The sequence below is a fragment of the Alosa sapidissima genome, chromosome 21 (assembly GCF_018492685.1).
Source record: "Alosa sapidissima isolate fAloSap1 chromosome 21, fAloSap1.pri, whole genome shotgun sequence".
Classification (NCBI taxonomy): Eukaryota; Metazoa; Chordata; class Actinopteri; order Clupeiformes; family Clupeidae; genus Alosa; species Alosa sapidissima.
The window spans coordinates 23,672,849-23,693,196 of NC_055977.1; the positions used below are offsets into that span (position 1 = coordinate 23,672,849).

At 48.6% G+C, this 20,348-nt stretch overlaps 1 protein-coding gene across 2 annotated transcripts in view; it reads left to right on the forward strand.

Annotated features, from left to right (window-relative positions):
* The window catches only part of LOC121696232 (calcium-binding mitochondrial carrier protein Aralar2), a 47,332-nt gene that overhangs the window by 21,044 nt on the left and 5,940 nt on the right, over nt 1-20,348 (forward strand). For both annotated transcript variants that reach the window (XM_042077592.1, XM_042077593.1), the window contains exons 9-16: nt 218-302; nt 2,758-2,839; nt 4,149-4,307; nt 6,368-6,420; nt 7,081-7,161; nt 12,937-13,077; nt 17,767-17,905; nt 20,131-20,289. In XM_042077592.1, the coding sequence (XP_041933526.1) occupies nt 218-302; nt 2,758-2,839; nt 4,149-4,307; nt 6,368-6,420; nt 7,081-7,161; nt 12,937-13,077; nt 17,767-17,905; nt 20,131-20,289 (899 nt within the window). The remainder of the gene's footprint in view (nt 1-217; nt 303-2,757; nt 2,840-4,148; nt 4,308-6,367; nt 6,421-7,080; nt 7,162-12,936; nt 13,078-17,766; nt 17,906-20,130; nt 20,290-20,348) is intronic.

Consider the following 20,348-nt stretch of genomic DNA (forward strand, 5'->3'; position numbering starts at 1 on the left):
ATCACATGGATGTCGGGACGTGACATTGGCCAGTGTTCAGGCTACCGTTGAACATATCGGAATGTTGAGGTCAAGATGATCGACTCAAGTTTTCCTGTAAAGGTCATCCTGGACCACTTGATCCTGTGACTTCTGGGTCATTCTACTGTTAGGATCGAATGACTGTATTTTACATTCACAAGATGTGTTTGTTCTTTTCGTGTTTTATTTTCCCCAGACGTGTCGGATTGACAGACATCGACAAGATTGCGCCCTTGGAGGAAGGGGCCCTGCCATATAATTTAGCAGAAGTCCAGCGGCAGGTAAGGTATCGAGCAACAAAGAAAAATGGAGAAGTTGTTTGTCGTTTAGCAACCTCCACAATCCCATCCCCTGTTCTTTTCTTTTCTGTTTACATCCTCCCTTTTCCAGGTGACTCACTTTACACAATGACTACAGTTCTCCGTTACTAAACCCAGTTTGTTCCTGCACCCACCCTTCTCGTCTATCTGTAGGCCCACTGTAGAAATGTCAGTCAAACCAGAAAAAGGTTCAAAGAGTTTATTTGTTTTTTTATTTGATTTTTCCCTCCTTTTTATTTTTTATTTTTTGGGGGGTGGTAATCATTTTGGGGAGACAAAAGTATCTCTGTTATGTTGTTTGTGCGCCACAGATAATCTTCGAGCCACCATGGACGTAATGTTGCTGCTTGTTGTTTGTTGATCAAGGTTTTTCAGGGAAGGGATGCCAAACGTAGCACTCGAGACTGGTTTTGATTTTGGCAAGCGAGGAAGTCGTTCATAATGTAAACTAATTAAACCGAGTAGTTGCGGCCAACGCAGCGCAGTTGCAGGCCCGACTTGAAGTTAACCATTTAGCCTTGCCCTCGGTGACTGTTCCGCTGTAACTTATATGATATTGACTCGGTTTGGCTCGATGCAGTTGAAAAATATGGGAGACCCTCTTCAACAAAGTCAAGATTGAAATTCTAATCTGGAATGGCCGTAAATTAAATGCAAGCCCAGCAGTAGGAGAAAGCGATCACCCTGAACTTCTCCGATGGGAAAAATAAAAGAAGGGGGGCTGGGAGCGAATGTCGTTTTTTCCCCTCTCCTCAACCTTTTTTTGTCTTCAGAAGGCAGAGCAGAGCAAGTAAGTGAAAGAGAGGAGGCGATGTTTTCTTTTCTCAAATGTATTCTTTTCGTTCCTTTTTTTGTGTCGTTGTATTTTATCAGAAGCGCCTCTCCCAGACGCGTGAAGGGTGAGTTATTCCTCCGGGCTGGGCCGTCCGGAGCAGGGGCCCCGGGTAGAGACGCCAGTCCCACCACAACGAGCCGCTTTTGGGCTGTGGTTTGGCCTCGCGAGGGCTGGAGGCCAAGCTTGCTTCCCTCAGAGCGCCCCTCTCCCTTCCTCCCAGAATCCTACCGCATCCAGCTCCCCACCCCACTCCAACCCCACACCAACCGCCCCATCCCCCTCTCCCTCTCCCCCCTCACCAACCACACCACCACAGGCTCCCAGCCTCCAGGGGTGAGGAAGGAGAGAGAGAGAGAGAGAGAGAGGCCTTGACTTGGGTCGGGGTGGGGTTGAGGCAGCTCTCCAAGGGATCCTGACAGGTGGTCCTGTTCCAGAACTTTCAGAACTTTTCTCTATAAACCCCCCACCCCCCACACACACCCACACACACCCACACACACACACACACACACTGCAGCAGCAGCTTAGCGTAGCACCCCCACCTAGCCCTGAAGGGTTAGAAGGACTGAACTGGGGAGATAAGGCAACAGGTACTTTATACTGGAGAGTGATGTGATGTACAGTTGCTCGTATGGTTTCACTAACAGACTTCCCTTCACTATCTCTCTCTTTTGGTCTTTGTCCCTTTCAATCTGTCTATTTCTCTCTCTCTCTCTCGCCCCCTTCAATCATTCTCTCTCCTCACTCTTCCTCTCTTTCTAACATCATTCACTTCTGGACAGCTCAGATGGAGTTCCCTGATCTGGAATCAGTACTCACCCATCATGACTAACACCCAGAATGCATCAGTGACTCACAAAGTCCATAAACCAAAAACAAAAACAATAGGACGTGTGAATTTACACACCTGCACCAACACTAACCTCGAGCCTTTCCTCACTTTGTTATTCTAGCTGATGGGATTCGGTGTGGGAACAGTATGCGGCTAAGTAGCTAAATTGGCCTGAACGGATCGTCATAAATGAGCTCGAGCACTCCGCCCTTAGACGAGCGCTGATGCAAATCACTTCTCGCCCCATCAGATGACGATGTGTTGTTTTAAAAGCAAATAAAACTGCTAAAGATGCTACGCTGTGATACCTCACGCTTTGATTGTTGGCGCGTGTGAAGTGTTGAGGTGTGGAGTGATTTGCATGCAGATTGCAGATGCCGAGTGTGTGACACACACGTGGTGGAATTCTAGATGATGACGTTTGTTTGTCTGGTGGAGATCAGTGGGGGTATATTTTCCGTACGCTTCCTGCGGTCTGCTTCATTCTGCTGTCTTGTTGGGTGGTGCTAACTTGTTGATGCTTGGAATTAACCTCTGACTAACCTGATTAACCTCACTGATTAACCTGTTTCTCTGTCTCTTCTTCTCACTCTATCACTTGTTTTCTTTTCCGTTTTGCTTTACTTTGTGCTTTCTCTCTCTCGCACACTCTGTCCAATCTGCTCTGTCTCTTTCTCTATCTCTCTCTCTCTCTCTCTCTCTCTCTGCCCCCCCCCCCCCCCCCCCCCATCCTCCACCCCTCTGAGCAGCAGACGGGTGGCAGCTCTCGGACCATCTTGGTCCAGGTGGCTGAGTCGGCGTACCGCTTCATGCTGGGCTCCGTGGCCGGAGGTGAGTGGCTCTGCCCGGGGCTGGCCAGGGGGGGCGGTGCTCGGCCAGGCAGTCAGCCAGTCGGTCACGGATCATTGTGCACCACCCCTGTACCTGCCTCCACAAAACCCTCCACCACCACCACCACCCTGACCTGCCCAGTCCTCAGCTACCCTCACGGGGGATGACACAAAGGCCTCTCTATTGCCTGCTGAAGTGGGGGGGGGGAATGGAGGGGGTTGTGGGGGGCAAATCCCTCCCTCTGCCCTGCTTTGGGGAGTAGAGTGTTATCTGTGCTGTTGTGGGAGAGGAAAGGAGTTCTGAATGTAGATTCCAATCCAAAAGTTTTACTCTCTTGTGTAGGGAAATCGGAAGCATTCTCATCTGGGCCTGCTTTTTGGACACAGAAGTATTCTGTGTGTGAAACAGATTCAAACTAGTTGAACTCGCCATGGTTTCCTGTTTCGAGAAAGTCCATTCCCGACCTCATAATAATTTTATAGATGAAATGCCTCTCTAAAGCTGATTGCCCTAAAGATTTACAGATGGGTGGTTGGAAAAAGTATTGTGTAATAAATGGGGTCTTGATGGAGCCCCTTACGGTTTCCTCAAGTGGAGAGCCCATCCATCTTAGAGTGTGGGAATCTCCCGCAGAGTGTCTCAGCTACCTGTCAGCGATCAGGGCTGAGTAGGGAGCCAGAGGAGGGGAGAGGAGGGGTGCGACGTGGCGTGGTGCGGTGCGGTGTGGCACAGTGGCGGGGCGGGTATGCGCCTGGCTCCAGACTGGCTCAGCATAGAGAGACAGCCTAATGAGCAGGTAGCGCCCGGCCCAGCTGCTCTTTAATTAAACCTGCCGGCGTAGCAAACCCCCCCCACCACCCCCCTCCCCCCAACCCCACCCTCGACTCCCCCAACCCACCTTCTTTGTGTCCGGCGCAAAGAGACAGCAGAAAAATGCCACCAGATAAGACTTGACTGATGAGGTTGAAATCTCCCTGACGTCTCTTTTCCGTCTTTCCCCCCTTTCTTGTTCTTGTGTGTGTGTGTGTGTGTGAGTGTGTGTGTGTGTTTTTTCTTACCAGCGTTTGATCTTCTGTTCTTCAAAACCACCCTCCCCGTCTAATGTTCCACCTTCAAGCTGATTAAGTGTTAGCGAGGCGCTAGTTAGCGGCTTGAAACGCAAATCGTCTTGTTTTTCCCATTCTTCCTTTTCCTCTCCTTGACGCATCTCTCTTTCTCTCCCCCCTCCACACACACACACACACACACACACACACACACACACACACACACACACACACACACACACACATCCCATGGCTGGTGACAGCGGTGGGCGCCACGGCTGTCTACCCCATCGACCTGGTGAAGACACGCATGCAGAACCAGCGCAGCACGGGCTCCTTCGTGGACGAGCTCATGTACAAGAACAGCTTCGACTGCTTCAAGAAGGTGGTGCGCTACGAGGGCTTCTTCGGCCTCTACCGAGGTCAGTGGGGACGGCAGAACACACTGGTGGGAGGGAGAGAGAGAGAGAGAGAGAGAGAGAGAGACTTTTGACTCTTACATACACTCTCACACACCAAAGAAAAAAAAATAATTGAATAAAATGAAACCGCACTCACTCTCAATCAGTTCCGAGAGTGAAACAGAGAAACTGAGATGGTGAGAAAGTAGGAGAGAATGTTCATAATTCCTCTGACCTGTGCCCACCAAATCCCCCCACCCCATCCTTCTTTTGAGATATGAGAGAGAACCCGAGTGAGAACAGCTTGTAAGTGGACTTAGAGAAGGAGAGAGCCTTAGAGATGGTGAGAAATATCCATTTTCTCTCTGACCCTATGCCCAGAAAATCCCCAAATGGCTCAACCTACCACCCCACACCCCTGTGGAAGAGAACCTGAGAGAGAGCAGGTTTGTTAGGATGAAAATCGAGAGAGGGAGAGAGTAGGAGAAAGATGAGGAGAGAGAAGGGTCATCTTCCCTCGACCCTGTGTGCTTTGAAGTGATTGGGGTGACCTCAGGGAGCTTTGGAGGACATTGTGCGTTGCAGAGAAAGGGCGCATACCAACGCAGGTAGATAACAATGACGTGTGCTAGTGCACCAATGCCAGTGGCCTCAGTCGAACTGAGATAATGACTACCTACGCTCAGCTTTTAGAGAGCGTGGAGTGTGTGTATGGGGGAGCAGAACAACCTTATGGGATGGAGTGGAGTTCCCTTTGAAATCTCCAGTTATGATTGACAGCGTGCTCTCCCGCGTGGCCTTCAGAAAGTGAGGTGGGTGGACAAAAAACAAGAAATTCTGAGAGCCCCCACCCTGCAGCTCACAAAGACCCTTCTGTCATTATCCAACAATGATGGTCTACTTTCCCCTCTTAGCGTTATGGCTTTACAAAGCATCTCCTTTCCTGAGAATTAGGTAGTTTTGTTCCAGCCCATCCAAGAAAATAACGAAGGAGGCCTACAAGTGTGTTTACAACGTTTTTTGTTTGGGGGGAGGGGGGGTGTCTTATAAATATATACCCCCATAATGTCACAGTGACGCTACTGCTAAGAATGTTTTCCATTCCCGCACACATTAACTCTCTCTGGAGCAGCACACCGTGAGGAAGGTGTGCATTAAGATAATAAAAAAAAGCGTTCCGAGACTTCTCGTTTTTTTGTCTGTGTGTGCTGGAAACAACAGATGACGTCGTCGTCTCTGGAGGCCTGTACAAACAAAGCCAGTGGAGGGAGAGCGCAGCGCGAGCTTAAGCCGTAATGGGCGATTTAATATAAAAATGATGCGTGCGGTTCTTCCCCCGAGCGGCTTTGGCAAACAGGGCCCACGTGCGGTGCCGCTTTCATGCTCCCCAGAAGCCGGTCTAATGATATGTTTGTGCTGCTTCTGTGTTTGTGGGGCCTACATCTCTCCTTCTTGCTGTTTCTCTTTCTTTCTTTCTCCCTCTTTCTTTCTCTCTCTGTCTCACTCGCTCAACCAACCCATACCACCACCAGCGTTAAGAGTGTTTGTTTGTATTTTGGGGTGTAAGGGTTGCGTAGGGGGGGAGGGGGACGGGGTTGGTGGGATGTGCTGGGTGTTCCTGCGATTCCCCAAATTCGATTATTTTCCTGTTTATTTTTATCCAGCCTAAAGAGCTTTGCATTGTAATTGAGGGCTGTGTAAACTTTTGGGTTTTAACGTTTTCCTTTTCCTGTTTCGTTTTTTTTTTTTTTGGTTGGAGATGGGATGAGGAGTGAGGGGAGGGTGGAGGGACGGCTTTGGTTTTTCTTTCACGCGGGGAACGCCGCTAAGCCTCCTGATGTCGAAGCGCCGCCACATCAGTAGCTTTCATTAGCGCCAGGCAGTGCGGCTCTCGCTAGGGCAGTGGCCCGCTTGGAGCATTGAGGAGACTCCGCACACGGCCCAATGGTCCTACTTCCTCCCTACCACGCCACCCCCTCCACACACACACACACACACACACACACACACACACACACACACACACACACACACACACAGCACCTCCTCTCTTTTTTAATCATCTTGTTTCCTAATTGTAGGTTTGCTGCCGCAGCTTCTGGGTGTGGCCCCCGAGAAAGCCATAAAGCTTACAGTAAGTGCTTTCTTTTTCACCGCACCGGCCCCACGCCGACCCAGCACCCCCAAACCCCTGTCCCCACCCCTCAACCACACCCCCCAACCCCACCCTCCGCCTGGCCCTATAGGCACATGGCCTTGGGGCTTTTCACCATCACACCAGATCCACACAACAGCTCCCGCCATCTCCCCATCTGCTGGGTCCCTGATAAACTCTTGAAATCCCATATAACGTTTATATAACATATATATATATATATATATATATATATATATATATATATATATGTATATATGTATGTATGTATGTGTGTGTGTGTGCGTTACTCACTGCAACAAGTATAACCTTAACCAGTGGAAGTGAAAGAGTTCCATCCTAATCATAAGCTTGTTTGTTGCCTGTTAGGTGTGCATACCTTATGTGTGTGGTGGTGGGTCGTGTCAAAATAACAGTACGCTTGTTTAATTATGTAAGTGTGACACGAACACTCTACTGTTGTCACTCACTGGTATTAGCACCTTCCTCCGTCATCATCTGAGTATGAACGTGCTACATGAGACTTTGTTGCTCTGCTCTTATACCACACGTGTGCGTGTTGGGTCTTTTCTCAGATGTCTCTGAATGCGTCATGCTTCGTTGTATGGTATGTGTGAAATCCCACTGTCTCTCTTCCAGGTGAATGACTTTGTCCGTGGGAAGACCATGCTAAAGGACGGCTCGGTCCCTTTACCTTTTGAGATCCTGGGAGGAGCATGTGTGAGTATTTTCCCATGTGTCACCTCTTCGACTTTTTCTCCGTCCTGGTTTCATTTTGTACTTTCACTGTATGTGTGTGTGCAGGCATACATACATTTCAACTAGAGACTGTACACACCCACTCATTTTACCTGTAGAGTGAAAAAGGTGACTTTGGTTCAGTTCCATGGTGCAAGTGCTCCTAGTTCTGGATTGAGAGGTGTGTGTGTCCTGCATTGGCACTAGTCATGAGTATATACCTACAGTACTTTAACCAACAGCAGTTCAACACATTTTACATGATGAGCAAAAATACTTTCTCATTGTCACTTTACCTCTCAATACTGTGCAGACGCTCTGAAACTGACAGTGCTTGAGTAGGCCCACTGTATCCTTTACAGTGACAGCAGTGTGGAGGACAGTCTTTAGCATTCAGCATGGTGCTTCTCCGAGACTCAAGTTACATCTCTCTCTCTCTCTCTCATTCTCTCTCGCTCTCTCTCTTGCTCTCGCTCGTCGTTCCCCTGGGGGGACACTTCTCACGCCTTTGTTGTGTGATTGAAAAGCCACTTCAGCCTCCATCCAGGCTGAAAACCCACTGCAAACAGGCCTCTTCTGTCAACTTAGTGCCTCGGCATAGACACTTTTCCCCATCCCCAACTCTCCCTAATACACACACACACACACACACACACTCACACAGCACACATATGCAGTCACACATTCAAACATGCACAGGCATACGCATTTACTTTTCCTGACAGACATACACACACATACACACAGAAAAAAAAAGAGATTACTACACAAAGCACACCCGCAAGGTAATCAAGCACTCACAGACACTGACACAGAGGCCACTTTCCTTTTGCTGCCACTACACTTGTTTGTGTGTCTCCCTGTTCACTAAGCCGTTGTGTGGTCACGTTAAGTCTCACGCCTGGGTCAGGAGAATGCTCAGTGATTTTGGGAAGGGAAGCTGTCTTTCATAATCTGTTCCTCTTGTGAAGAGAAGTACAGCAGCTTGGCAAAGCAAGGCAGAAGAATAGAGAGATTGTGGTACATGAGGGCAGGAGCTTTTTCAAAAGCTGGTGTGTGTGTGTGTGTGTGTGTGTGTGGGGGGGGGGGGGTGAGGGGAAGGGCATGGAGTGTCTGTGTGGGTTTGTGTTTGTGTTAGTGTTAGTGTGTGTGTGTGGGTGTATGAAAGAGTAGACGCGTGCCTGTTTACCTCGTTTGTGGGTGTGTTTTTTCTACTTTGTCTAGTTGTATTGAGCATGTGTTTATGTTGTGTGTGTGTGTGTGTGTGTGTGTGTGTGTGTGTGTGTGTGGTGTGTTGTGTCTGTATGCAGGGGGCATAGTGTAGTTCTATGGATGGAGGGGCCATGGTGTTCTTTGGATGTGGATGCATGTTTGTGTTTGTATGTGTGTATGTGTGCATGTGTGTGTGTGCGGATAGAGGGGCCATGGTGTTTCCTGGATGTGTTCTTAGTATATGAATGCATAAGGACATCTGAACTGACCTCAGATCAGGTTCTCGTACTGTGACGCACATGGGAGAGGAGAGACAGATGGGGGCAGTGGTGCGAAGGGGGGGGGGGGGGGGGGGGGGGGGTTAGAGGATGGCAAAGAGAAGGGGCTGTTTCTACCTGAGAGCCCACAGGCGTTTGATCATTGAGCTGTCAAAGCCAACCCCCTGACACACACACACACACACACACACACACACACACACACACATACACAGACACACACACACACACACACACACCCCTTGGGTCCCCAGTGTCTGTGTACCTGACAAGAGTGTCTTCATGCTCTTCGTCATGAAAGAGCTTCTTTCATTGGGCGGCTTTTGATGCTGATTACTAAAGCATTATATTTATGAGTCCACTCAAGCCTGATGAATGCAAGTTTGACTTGTGTTGTGTTTTTCCTCTGCTTGGCCCCTGCTCCCCTTCGGCAGGACACGGTCGTTGACCTCACTATCGGAGTTCACAATGTCTACTTATCCACAGCGTTGGTGAATTAAAAAAAAAAAAAAGGTGGTTTGGTTAATTGGATAATTTTCACAGTAGATGATTTCGATTGAGAAGGACTGGGGTAGGATGGGTGTGGGGTTGATGAGTTTATGTGGTTAGCTGACGTCAAGCAGGAATCAGTCGCCATGGAATCTTAAATGGCGGCGCCGTGGGGAGCCTCGTGATGGGGGTATGGGGTGGTGGAGGGGTGGGGGTGGGGTGGGAGGTGGTTCAGAGGTGGAGGTTTCCCCCTTGTGTGATCCTGGTGATCCCTCTGACAGCTCCTTTCATGCAGGCCGAGCCCCCGGTGTTTGTGCTGGCAGGGCCCCCGTGCCTCTACATCATCCCCCCCCCCCCCCCCCGCCCCCCCCGCACGCCGCCCTCGCCACTTCCTGCCCCGTGCCCGTCAGAGAGCCGAGCCCTCGCTGACACCTCGCCCGGCGCCCGCCACCACATGCCACTCATGTTTATTTTGACAAGTGGGGGGCTCTTTCCAAATACCCCCGGAGCTGATGATTTTTGCACCTCGCGATCAAACCCGAGGTGTGAATGGGAAAGGGATGGGAAACAGCAGATTCTCTCTTTGTTTTCTCTCTCTCTCTCTCTCTCTCTCTCTCTCTCTCTCTCTCTCTCTATCTCCGTTTCCCTCTACGTCTCTAGTGCACATGGGAAATTGTGAAGCTGTCAAGCTCTTTAAAAAGCCGGAGACAGAGACTTTAAAAAGCCAGTCGTAGCTTCTCTTACCACCACCACCACCACTGCCACCTCCTCCATCTCCCACCTCTCTCCTCCCTTTCTCCCCCCCCCGTCCTGCCCCCCCCCCCCCTTCATCTCGCTCCGATCGTTAGCGCTGAATTCGATCCACAGAGCCTTGCCAAGATTTAATGATTATTTGGTAAGAACAGCAGGCTCCGCTGCGCTGCGGTCTTTGGCTGGATGCTTATCTGTGGCTTGCTGGCCCTCATTTGGGGCCGGGTTACTCCAAATACTCACCCAGGCCAACGTAAAGAGAGGCTGGAGCAGGGAGAGGGGTGGTGGGGTGAGGAGAGAGGGGCGGAGGAGGTGCTGGAGGAGGTGGTGGAGGTGGAGGTGGGGACACAGGGAGACTTTTGTTCGCTCGCCGTGCAGAATTGTAAATCGACACAATTTACATCTTAATGTTTTAAGCCTTTGTAATGGGTTGTTAGTTGGGCCTGCGGTTAAATTGTTTGAGACGAAAGAACGCAAGAGAAAAAAAGAGTCAGGCGGCTCGGTTGGCCATGCGTACACACACACACACACACACACACACACACACAGCTATGCATGCAAATACACACACACACACACACACACACACACACACACACACACACACACACTCCCACAAATCGCATGTGCAAACAGACACACACGTGCTCACACCCACGTAATCCCTGTTTCAAAGCCCTCCCGGCACCTATGAAAGTGTAAGTGGTTGCTAATAGAGGGTGCCTAATGCTTGCTTCTGGCGCAAAGCTATTGTTCGGCATGGCAAGACTTGTGTGCGTGTGTTGGTCACATAGGTGTGCGTGCATGTCTGAATGTGTTTGTGTGTGGAAACTTTGGGCGTGTGTGTAAGTAGCGCTTGTTAATGTATTAGCGCGCACTGGTTTGTGTGGGCATGTGTGTGTAGGCTCTTGGTATGAGTGTTTACTTAGTAGAGTGTGAGTGTTTATGTGTGTGGAAGAAAAGATGGTTTTACATGTTCTGCTATATGCATGAGTATATGTTGCCATTTGCCTGATTTGGGTAAGTCAGGAGAAGTCAGTTTTATTTATATAGCACATTTAACACAACAGAATTGACCCAAAGTGCTTTGTGTTGTTGTGTTATCTTTGCTTTGTCATATCTGTGAACCTTAAGTGTATAATGTACATAGTACATACACGTTTGAGAGATTATGAGTTTGTGCTTCTGTGTAGTTTGTGTGTGTGTGTGTGTGTGTGAGCATGAATGGAGGTGCTGACGCGAGGAGTGGCGTTTGGTGTCTGTTGTCCATCCGGGGCTCCGTCTCTCTGTCCCAATCAGCCAGCTTCAGAGGGCCGACTCAGGTGCCTCATGGCCCTGTCCCATGGGAGATCACCTTGCCTTGTAATTACTGCCCAATTATCAGGACGCCAGTGACTCTGTCACACTGTAATCAAATAGACCCTCCTCTCTCTCCCTCTCTTCTCTCTCTCTCTCGCTCTCTCTCTCTCTCTGTTTGTGTGTATCTGTACCTCTCTGGTTTTGTTTCTCTCTCAGTTGTCTCTTGGTTTCTCTCTGTCACTCTCTCTCTACGTGACTCTTTCTTTCTCCGATGAGCGTCTGCGTTGGATAAACTCGACTTGGGCTTGTTGATACACTATCTCGCTCTCTCTCTCTCCGTGTTTCGTGTCCGGGGCCTCAAGCCTGTTTGTTTCCCAAGTTCCCCAATTAGTATCCAATTGATACAGCAAACTGAGACTTGGCCGCAGCCAATCTTCGAATTTCACTTTGGCCTTTCTTGCCAAACCACTTTTTTTTTTGCTCAAACATTTTTTTTTTTCGTTCTTAGTCTGATGCACTAATTATCTATAAAAGATCGTTTTCCACATAAATAGCCATTAAGTTTGTGGCTGTAAGCGTGGAGCAAGCCGCCTTCTGCCATCGGCTGGCCTAATTTCCTTTGGAAGGGAAGTGTAGGCCATTGGGTCTGATTCTATTTTCAAGCCTTCCTTCAATGAGACGATTATGATCTTTTCCTTAAAATATGGTAACGCTTACTAAGTGGGGCGTTCTTTTCCCCCCTCTCTTCTAAATGTGCTCGCTTGCAGATTTGAGAGTCTTTTAAATCCTTCCCGTAAGATAGAAACGCACATACAATTTGACTCTTATATCTCAGAGGGTGACAGAGGGAGGGAGGGAGGGAGGGAGAGAGAGAGAGAGAGAGAGAGAGAGAGAGAGAGAGCGGAAAAAGAGGACAAACAACAAACAAACAGTAAGGGCCTTATTTTCAGGAGTTGGACGTCGGAGGAGAAATCCATGGAAACAGATTTCCATCTAATTGCGTGGTGGCATTTTTTTGCCCAGGCGCTCTCGCTTCTGTGCACAGACTCAGTAACTACAGGCGATGGCACAGATAGGTAGGCGTGGCCCTTTCTGGTAAGACAGCAGACCTGAGGCAAGGGCCTCCTGTCCGTAGACGTCTGTCATTATCTTAAGTCGAGGACCCGAACACGGCTCTGTTTGCATCTCTAGTCCTAGACTAGCCTTATTTAGTGATTTTCATGGAACTGACAGGATTCATGAGAATGATTTAATGTGAGAAATTGTTTTCTCAGAGCTGGAGTTTGTGTTTACCTAATCTAGGAATTTAATGTAATTGCAGTCCACTACGTATGTCATCGGCTCTCATCGGGTTTTCTTGTGCTCACAAGTGTTTACACAGTAAACTGCTTGAATAGGAAGCAAACTACGTCAAACAGATTTGAATATCAGTTAAGTTCAACTAGCGTGAAATTTCAACAAATGGTTTTGGTTGGCACAGTGTATCCCTCCAGTATTTTGTTTAGTTTTGTGTACGACTTCCTTCAGACCTTTCTAGAAATATGAGACTGTTGCCACTGTGTTGGAGTAAGATACCAAAAACACTTCATCACAGGTGCCAGATATCAAAAAAAACGTTTTCAGTGAAGGTGATTAACCCCATGAAGTGCCCAGTGTCCTGTGTGTGTTGTTCCTCTGAGGGGTGGGGGTCCTGTGGAGTGTCTGACCTCTTCATCTGACTCTCCAACAGGCCGGAGGATCCCAGGTGATCTTCACCAACCCCCTGGAGATCGTTAAGATCCGTCTTCAGGTGGCGGGAGAGATCACCACCGGCCCGCGGGTCAGCGCACTCTCCGTCATTCGAGACCTCGGCTTTTTTGGCCTCTACAAGGTACCGTAGGTCCTATTCGCTCTGACACATTCATTAACTTGAACAAAGCTGTGTTTGTGTGATTTCTGTACTCACAAGATACTAGAATTAAATGGGTAAAATTAACATTTTAGGCAAGACTAGCAATTTCTATTACATCTTGCACCATCTTTAGTGACTTATTCAATTTTAAATGAAAACGCTATTATTGTTTTTGTTTTAATAACTAGTACTTAGTAATAATTTGTAGTAATAATAAATGAATATAATATTGTTGCTTAAATTCAGAAGACACCTGCCATGTAAAGGTGTTGTAATTTATCCAGGACGTAGTAGATGTCTGTGGTGTGTGTCGTGTCCTCCTCAGCTCTCTGCTGCCCCTCTGCTGTTGCTGGTCATTGCTCAAACACACACATACACAGACACACACACACACACACACACACACACATATACAGAGACAGAGAGAGAGAGAGAGAGATTCACAAACACACAAAAATACAAACAGAAGCACACTGTTGCGGGAATAGACCTGCTGCTTTATATGGATGTAAACACAGACCCACCTCTACAATGTAATCTACAAGTCTGAACACACACACATATACACTTAAGAACACATTCCTCTCTCTCTCTCTCTCTCTCTCTCTTTCTCACACACACACACACACACACACACACACACACAAACACAATCTGAAACTCATATCAGCCTCTTGCCGTATGCTGGGTCAAGTGTGGGGGGGGGGGGGGGGGGGGGGTCAGCTAGCAATTGGGATGCTAATGTGGGCTAACTGTAACAGGCACCGTCTTTTGTGGTTTCTGTTTTGTCCATGGGGCCATCTCTTTCTCCACTCTCTCTCCCCCTCTGATTCTGTCCATCGTGTCTCTTTCATTCTATCATTCTTCTCTCTCTCTCTCTCTCCCTCCCTCTCTCTCTCTGGGTTCTGATGGAGCTAGCTGGCTGGCTGTCGCTGTGCGTTGGGAAGAGTGCTCGGCATTCTTGAGGTCAGGGGCGGAGGAGGGAGTGGACGGAGGGGTGCGGTGGAGGGCTCCCTCTCTCTCTCTTTCTCTCTCTCTCTCTCTCTGTCTCTCTCTCTGTGTGGACGGCCTGTGTTTTGGTGTAAACAATGGTGAAGATGGCCCGGGCAATATGCATGGCCACGTGGACCAGGCCCCGCAAACGTCTGCTCTTTATTAACAAAAAAAATCACTTGGTTTTTTTCCATCTCTTCCTCTTCCCAAGAAGAACGTGATCAGAAATTTTGGCACGTTTTGAACCGCGGTTGCTCTCTGATACTGAGACCCCCGTCCAAAAGATTCACTGACATGCATGCATTTTACTAGTGATAAATACTTTGCTGGGTTTGAAAAATTCAAATTCATACCCATGCTGCTTTATCAGCATGTTTGTTTGGACAGTATTGCCAAAGGTATTGTTAAGAACAGAATAATATAGTGAACAAAAACTACAGAAAATTACAACAACACGTTTACTCATTAATAACTGGTCTGTGGGAAAAGAGTCATATCCCTCACAGGTAATTTGCTCCTGGTACAGTGTAATAAAGGGCTGGTATGAGCTCTGTAAAGTGGATGTTTGACCTTGGGAGAGCATGGTCATTGTGTGCACATTTCACCTGTCTGTCTGTCTGTCAGTCAGTCGTGGGAAAAGAGGTTTTAACTTTCAGAAAAAGGAGATATGGAAAAAGAGGGGTGGGTGGGGGGGTTACGGAGGTAAGTGCATTTGGGGGGGTGTGTCAGTATGTCGGTCCATGTATACTTTAGTATAGATGTTCGTCATACTGTATATTTAGGTATGTGTTCATAGGTGTGTGGCAGTGTATATGTGTGTTTCTGAGGCTTCGGTGTGTGCATAGTTGTGTGTGTGTGTGTGTGTGTGTGTGTGTGTGTGTGTGAGACAGAGAGTCCAAATTGCTGTGAGCATAAGTATATGTATAGGTATGTGTGTGCGTAGGTGTGCAGTCCACATCTCTGCAGGTATCACTCTGTGTGTGTGTGTGTGTGTGTGTGTGTGTGTGTGTGTGTGTGTGTGTGTGTGTGTGTGTGTCTGTGCGCGTGCGTGTGTGCAAGAATGCCGAATCCGGTGCCTCCCCTCCCGCGTGGTGTCTCCTGAGCGGCGCAGACAATGTGCATTGACGGCGGGAGACGCGCTCCGGCCTGCCTCTCCCAGACGGGCCTGTCTCCTCCAGGCCCCAGCCCGCGCACAGAGCTGCCTTTGTCAGACGCGTCAGCCCCCCCCCCCCCCCCCCCCCCCCCCCTCCAGTCTCCTCTCTCTCTCCTCCAGTCATCCAGCCAGCCAACCCCACCCCACCCCAACACCGCCCCACCGCACCCCCAACACCACCTCCTTCCCGCTCTTCCATTCCCATGATCACTGCTGCCTCCAACACTACAGCTGCTGAATACACACTGCCATAGAGATGACACATAAACACACTCACATGTGTACACACACACACACAACACACACACACACACACACCACACACACACACACACACACACATTAACACACACACACACACACACACACACACACACATAAACACACACATTAACACACACACACATAAACACACATATGCACACACACACACACACACACACACACACACACACACACACACACATAAACACACATATGCACACACACACATCCATACATGTCTGTGCACACAAAAACAGGCTGGACACACATAACTGTTGTGTACACACGTGGCAACAAATTCAATACCCAGACAGAAAGGGGTATGTATGGAATGTTGCTTCTGTGCTGTTGGCATACTTTGACAAATGATGCATTTCTGTGCACACACATGCGTATACAGGTGTATGCAGATGTACAGACACACTCTTAGCACGTCACACATACATGCATACCTTCAACACACACACCTCTGACACAGCCATGTCTCCCCATCAGGGAACCTACAGTAGACTTTTATCTTATAGTGGAAACTTGTATCTTTCCACTGTGACCCCGACTATCTTGAGTTATCACACATAAGGATATTCTCTCTCATGCCTATTCCTAAGAAATACACACTTAAGACACAGACATGCACATATGCCAACATCCACACAAAGAGCATTTAAACACAAACATATTTCTAATGCATCCACAGACACTCTCATGGGGTGGACATGAACACACACACACACACACACACACACACACACACACACACACGCCGCATGGTTTTTCCCACCGTTGGGCCCACTGCGGAGCCTGTGCCAGGCAGAGGCTCGAGGAGGCGGCTGGGCCGGGGCCTGGTGCTCCTGGGGGCCGATGCTTATCTGCGGCCCCTCCAGCAGGCTACCTGCCAGGGAGGGGGCCGAGCCAGCGACCCAGGGAGGGAGAGGGGGAGGGTGGAGGGGGGGTGGAGGGTGGGTAAGCCACTGAGCACTGGGAGAGCCCTGGAAGAGGGAGCGTTTCTGAAAGGGCTCCAGAGGGGCTACAGCTCCACCTGCCAGGTATCTGTGCACCGGCACCTGAGAGAGGGCCCCCCCCCCCCCACACACACACACACAAGTTTAAGCTGAGGCTGGTCCCAGACACTCCCAGCTGGGCCCGACGCCACAGTGGAGGAGAGTGAGTGGGACCCACACACACACACACACACACACACACACACACACACACACACACACACTACACTACCCCTCCCTACCCCACACCCACATCCTCTACCCACCAAGCCCCTTCTCTTTGGCTGGCGACAGGCCAGTTGGTAGAGTGCGAGGGAAACCCAATCTGGTTGAAGATACAGGCTTTATTTACGATGAAAGAGTGAAGCAATCTTCCCTGCCCGCCCCTCCTCCCCCTCTTCTTCTTCCCCTCCCTCCTCTTTCGGTCTCAATAGTGGGTTGATCAAAATAAATCCTTTATTTTCAAAATGTCATGATACATTATAGATATTGCTGGTGGCTACCAAGCCTAGCAGCGCTAACAGTATTATTTTCTTCCTTCGGAGCCAAGACTTGATTCAGAGCTAATGTTAGCGTTAGCTGAACACTCAGTGTTGGTCTACTTTATGAGGTCTAAGTCTAGTCCCATCTGACTTAAAATACTTGATCCTTGCCCAGTAATCACATCCTCAAAGCCCTGAACCCTGATCCTTATAAGGCCCTAAGAACAGAATTTCCATATATGGACAGCGCATGCCTGATATTAGTCAGTGTGCCAGTCACACTCAGCCCCACTGCTCAGAGATGGAAAACTGAGCAGTTAAACTTCTTTTTCTTTTCTTTACCTTTTCTTTTCTTTTTCTCTTTAAAATGGTGATTATTGTTGTCACATTGCAAAAGTTAATTTGCTTGTTGATTATATATAACATATAGGAAATAGCAGGGTGTAGTAGGGATTGGTTGTTCAATGACTTTTCTGGTTCCAGAATGCCATGTTGAAGTGTGCATTTAAGTCAAGTGAAGTTGTTTAGTATGCTCAGGAACGCTTGTCTGGAAGATTCAAATTTGAACCAGTAAACAGTGGACAAGGGTGAGGGATTGAAACAGTGAAACAGGGATTGAACAGTGCTTTATTGACTACTTTCAATCCATTTTCCCCCTTCATAGATTGTATGTCACACTCTCCTTCTGTGTTCTTATTCTCATCTCTCTCTCTCTCTCTCTCTCTCTCTCTCTCTCTCTCTCTCTCTCTCTATGTCTCTCTCTTCCTTCTCTCAGGGCGCAAAGGCCTGCTTCCTGCGCGACATCCCCTTCTCGGCCATCTACTTCCCGTGCTACGCTCACACCAAAGCGTCGTTCGCCGACGAGGACGGCCGCGTGGGGCCCAGCAGGATGCTGCTCGCCGGGGCACTGGCGGGTAAGCCGCCGGCACCAAACCCCCAGCTCCCTCTCCCCCACCACCACCATCACCACCACCACCCACCCTCCAGTAGCCACGCCACCACTGGCTCCACTGCGGTCGGCTCTAATTAGAGTGCTCAGTGAGTCGCTGCTCGGGAGTTTTGAAGTGTGCGCAAGGCAGCTGCCAAGAGGTCGGGAAATTTTTCCACTGTTAATATATAAGGGGCTGGCAAGCGGCCTCTCTCTCTCTCTCTCTCTTTCGCTGTCTCTCTCTCGCTCTCTCTCTCTTTCTCTCTTCTCTCTCTCCGTCCCTCCCCTGACTGCGGAGAGAGTGTTAAAGAAGATAAAAAAAAAACTCTAAAGCACAACCAGCACTGCAAGAGCAATAAACAGATCTCCTCCGCAATACTGGTGACTGGCAGCCAAAAAAAACATTTTTTTTCAAACATCGAAATTCTTTTTTTTTTTTTTTTTTTTTACAAGTCCCCCTTTTCCTCCCGGTATATAAAATATGATCTTGATCGAATGTTGTTTTAATATTTGACTTTAGTGGTTTATCTTAAAGAAAACACAGTTTTTAAAAGACGACAGCTGCAGCCAAGCCAGCATGGTTTGGAGCGCCACTTGAAAAGAGACTGAATATTTATCCCTAATCCCTTTTTTCCCTGATAGATGTGTCGGTATTGCCATTCTCTCCCCATTCAGCCCACTTGGCGACTTGGATCGGCGGCCGCGGCGCTTACATGGAAAAGACATATAAAAGCCACCGGCGTGAGCGGTCCGGCGCTCCCCACAGTTCATATTTTTCTTTTTTTTTTCTCTCCTGGGCGATCTGGTTTTCGGCTCGAAGCTCCCCCATCACTCGTAGCGTTTATCACTCACACCCTCATTAATCAGTGGTCAGGAGCAAACAGGCAATTATGGATCTACAGTCGACTCAGGAAATTGAATTATGCGCTCGATTTATTCAGTTTATTTCATAATTTATTTATTTTAACCCGGTAGGAGCAGCGATGTGACACATATGTCCTCCTGTGCTCTTTTGATGGTGGATCCAGCAATGGAAGTGTTTCTGACTTAAGATTATGCTTGGCACACACATTGTACTGTAAAGCTTTTTCTTGATTTTTGATTTTTTTTTTTTTTTTTGAGGAGATGCTTTTAAATAAATGCCATAGGGTTTAATGGGCTGAAGGGTGTATTTAAGTTAACATGGGGCCCTCAGTCTTTGGCTGGTCTGAGCCTGCTGATGGACATGCACACGCTGCCTGTGCCGCTCCTCCACGGAGCCACTTCCCCCAGTACAACCTCAAACACTTAGGCTATGTATAAACAACTCAACTAGAGGGTAAGAAGTGAAAGAAAGTAAGTAAGAAAGAAAGAAATTAAATAGGAAAGAAAGAAGGGTAGAAAAAGAGAAAGAAAAACAGACTGAATAGAAAGTGTGGTTAGAAGTTAGTGTATTGTTTGAGTATTGTAGCATAGTAGTGTGTGTCTGTGTTGGTGGTTGTGGGTGTATGCGTGTGGGTGGGTGGGGGGTCGGTGTGTTTGTATGTCTGAGCTGAAGTAGATTTCTTCATGAAGTGAAATAAATGACTTGCCGTCCACTCTGAAGAGGCCTGTAATGCTAATGAATCTCCTTGGCTGAGAAAAAAAAAAGCACTCGATGATTGAGGCCATTCAGGGCTGAAGTGCTGGCAGTAGCGGTGTGGCTCAGACTTCATGGCCTTCGGTCAACACGAAGCATACGCACCTTCATCACGCCTCATTGTCCGAACGGCCCTCAGACACTTTCCAAACACAGGTGATGGGAGCGAGGATAGCACATTGCACCTGAGGATAGCACATTGCACCTGATGTTCGTGTCTGTGTAGTTAACATAGCCATGTGACCTCTGGCATGCATTCGTCTTTGAGACAAAGGTCAAAGTCGTCTCCTTTGTGTTGAAGTGTGGCTATCTTAAGGGGTGGGGGCGGGGACGGCACCTGGGAAAAGTTAGTTTTGCATGTACTCCAATAGAGAAGACCAATTACATATGCACTATAAGGTGTACATACTGTATGTGGGTGAAATTATTTTAAGATGTTAGAAATGCTGAGCGCTGGTGAATGTTTGTGTTTGTGCACTGGCTGAAGTACATGCGACCGCTGAGCTAATTCCCAGGCAACCACGCTGGCAAGGCTTTCGTTTGCACTCCGGTCGTCTTAACCTCCGTTAATGTGCCCCTGTTCGTACCCATAGGCATGCCTGCCGCATCCCTGGTGACCCCAGCAGATGTTATCAAGACCCGACTACAAGTGGCTGCCCGCGCGGGCCAGACCACTTACAGTGGAGTCATTGACTGCTTCTGGAAGATTCTACATGAAGAGGGCCCTCGTGCCCTCTGGAAAGGAGCCTCAGGTAAAGAGCGCCAATGAACATTGAGGAATTCTGGGACTACCCTCAGTGGAGCATTGTCT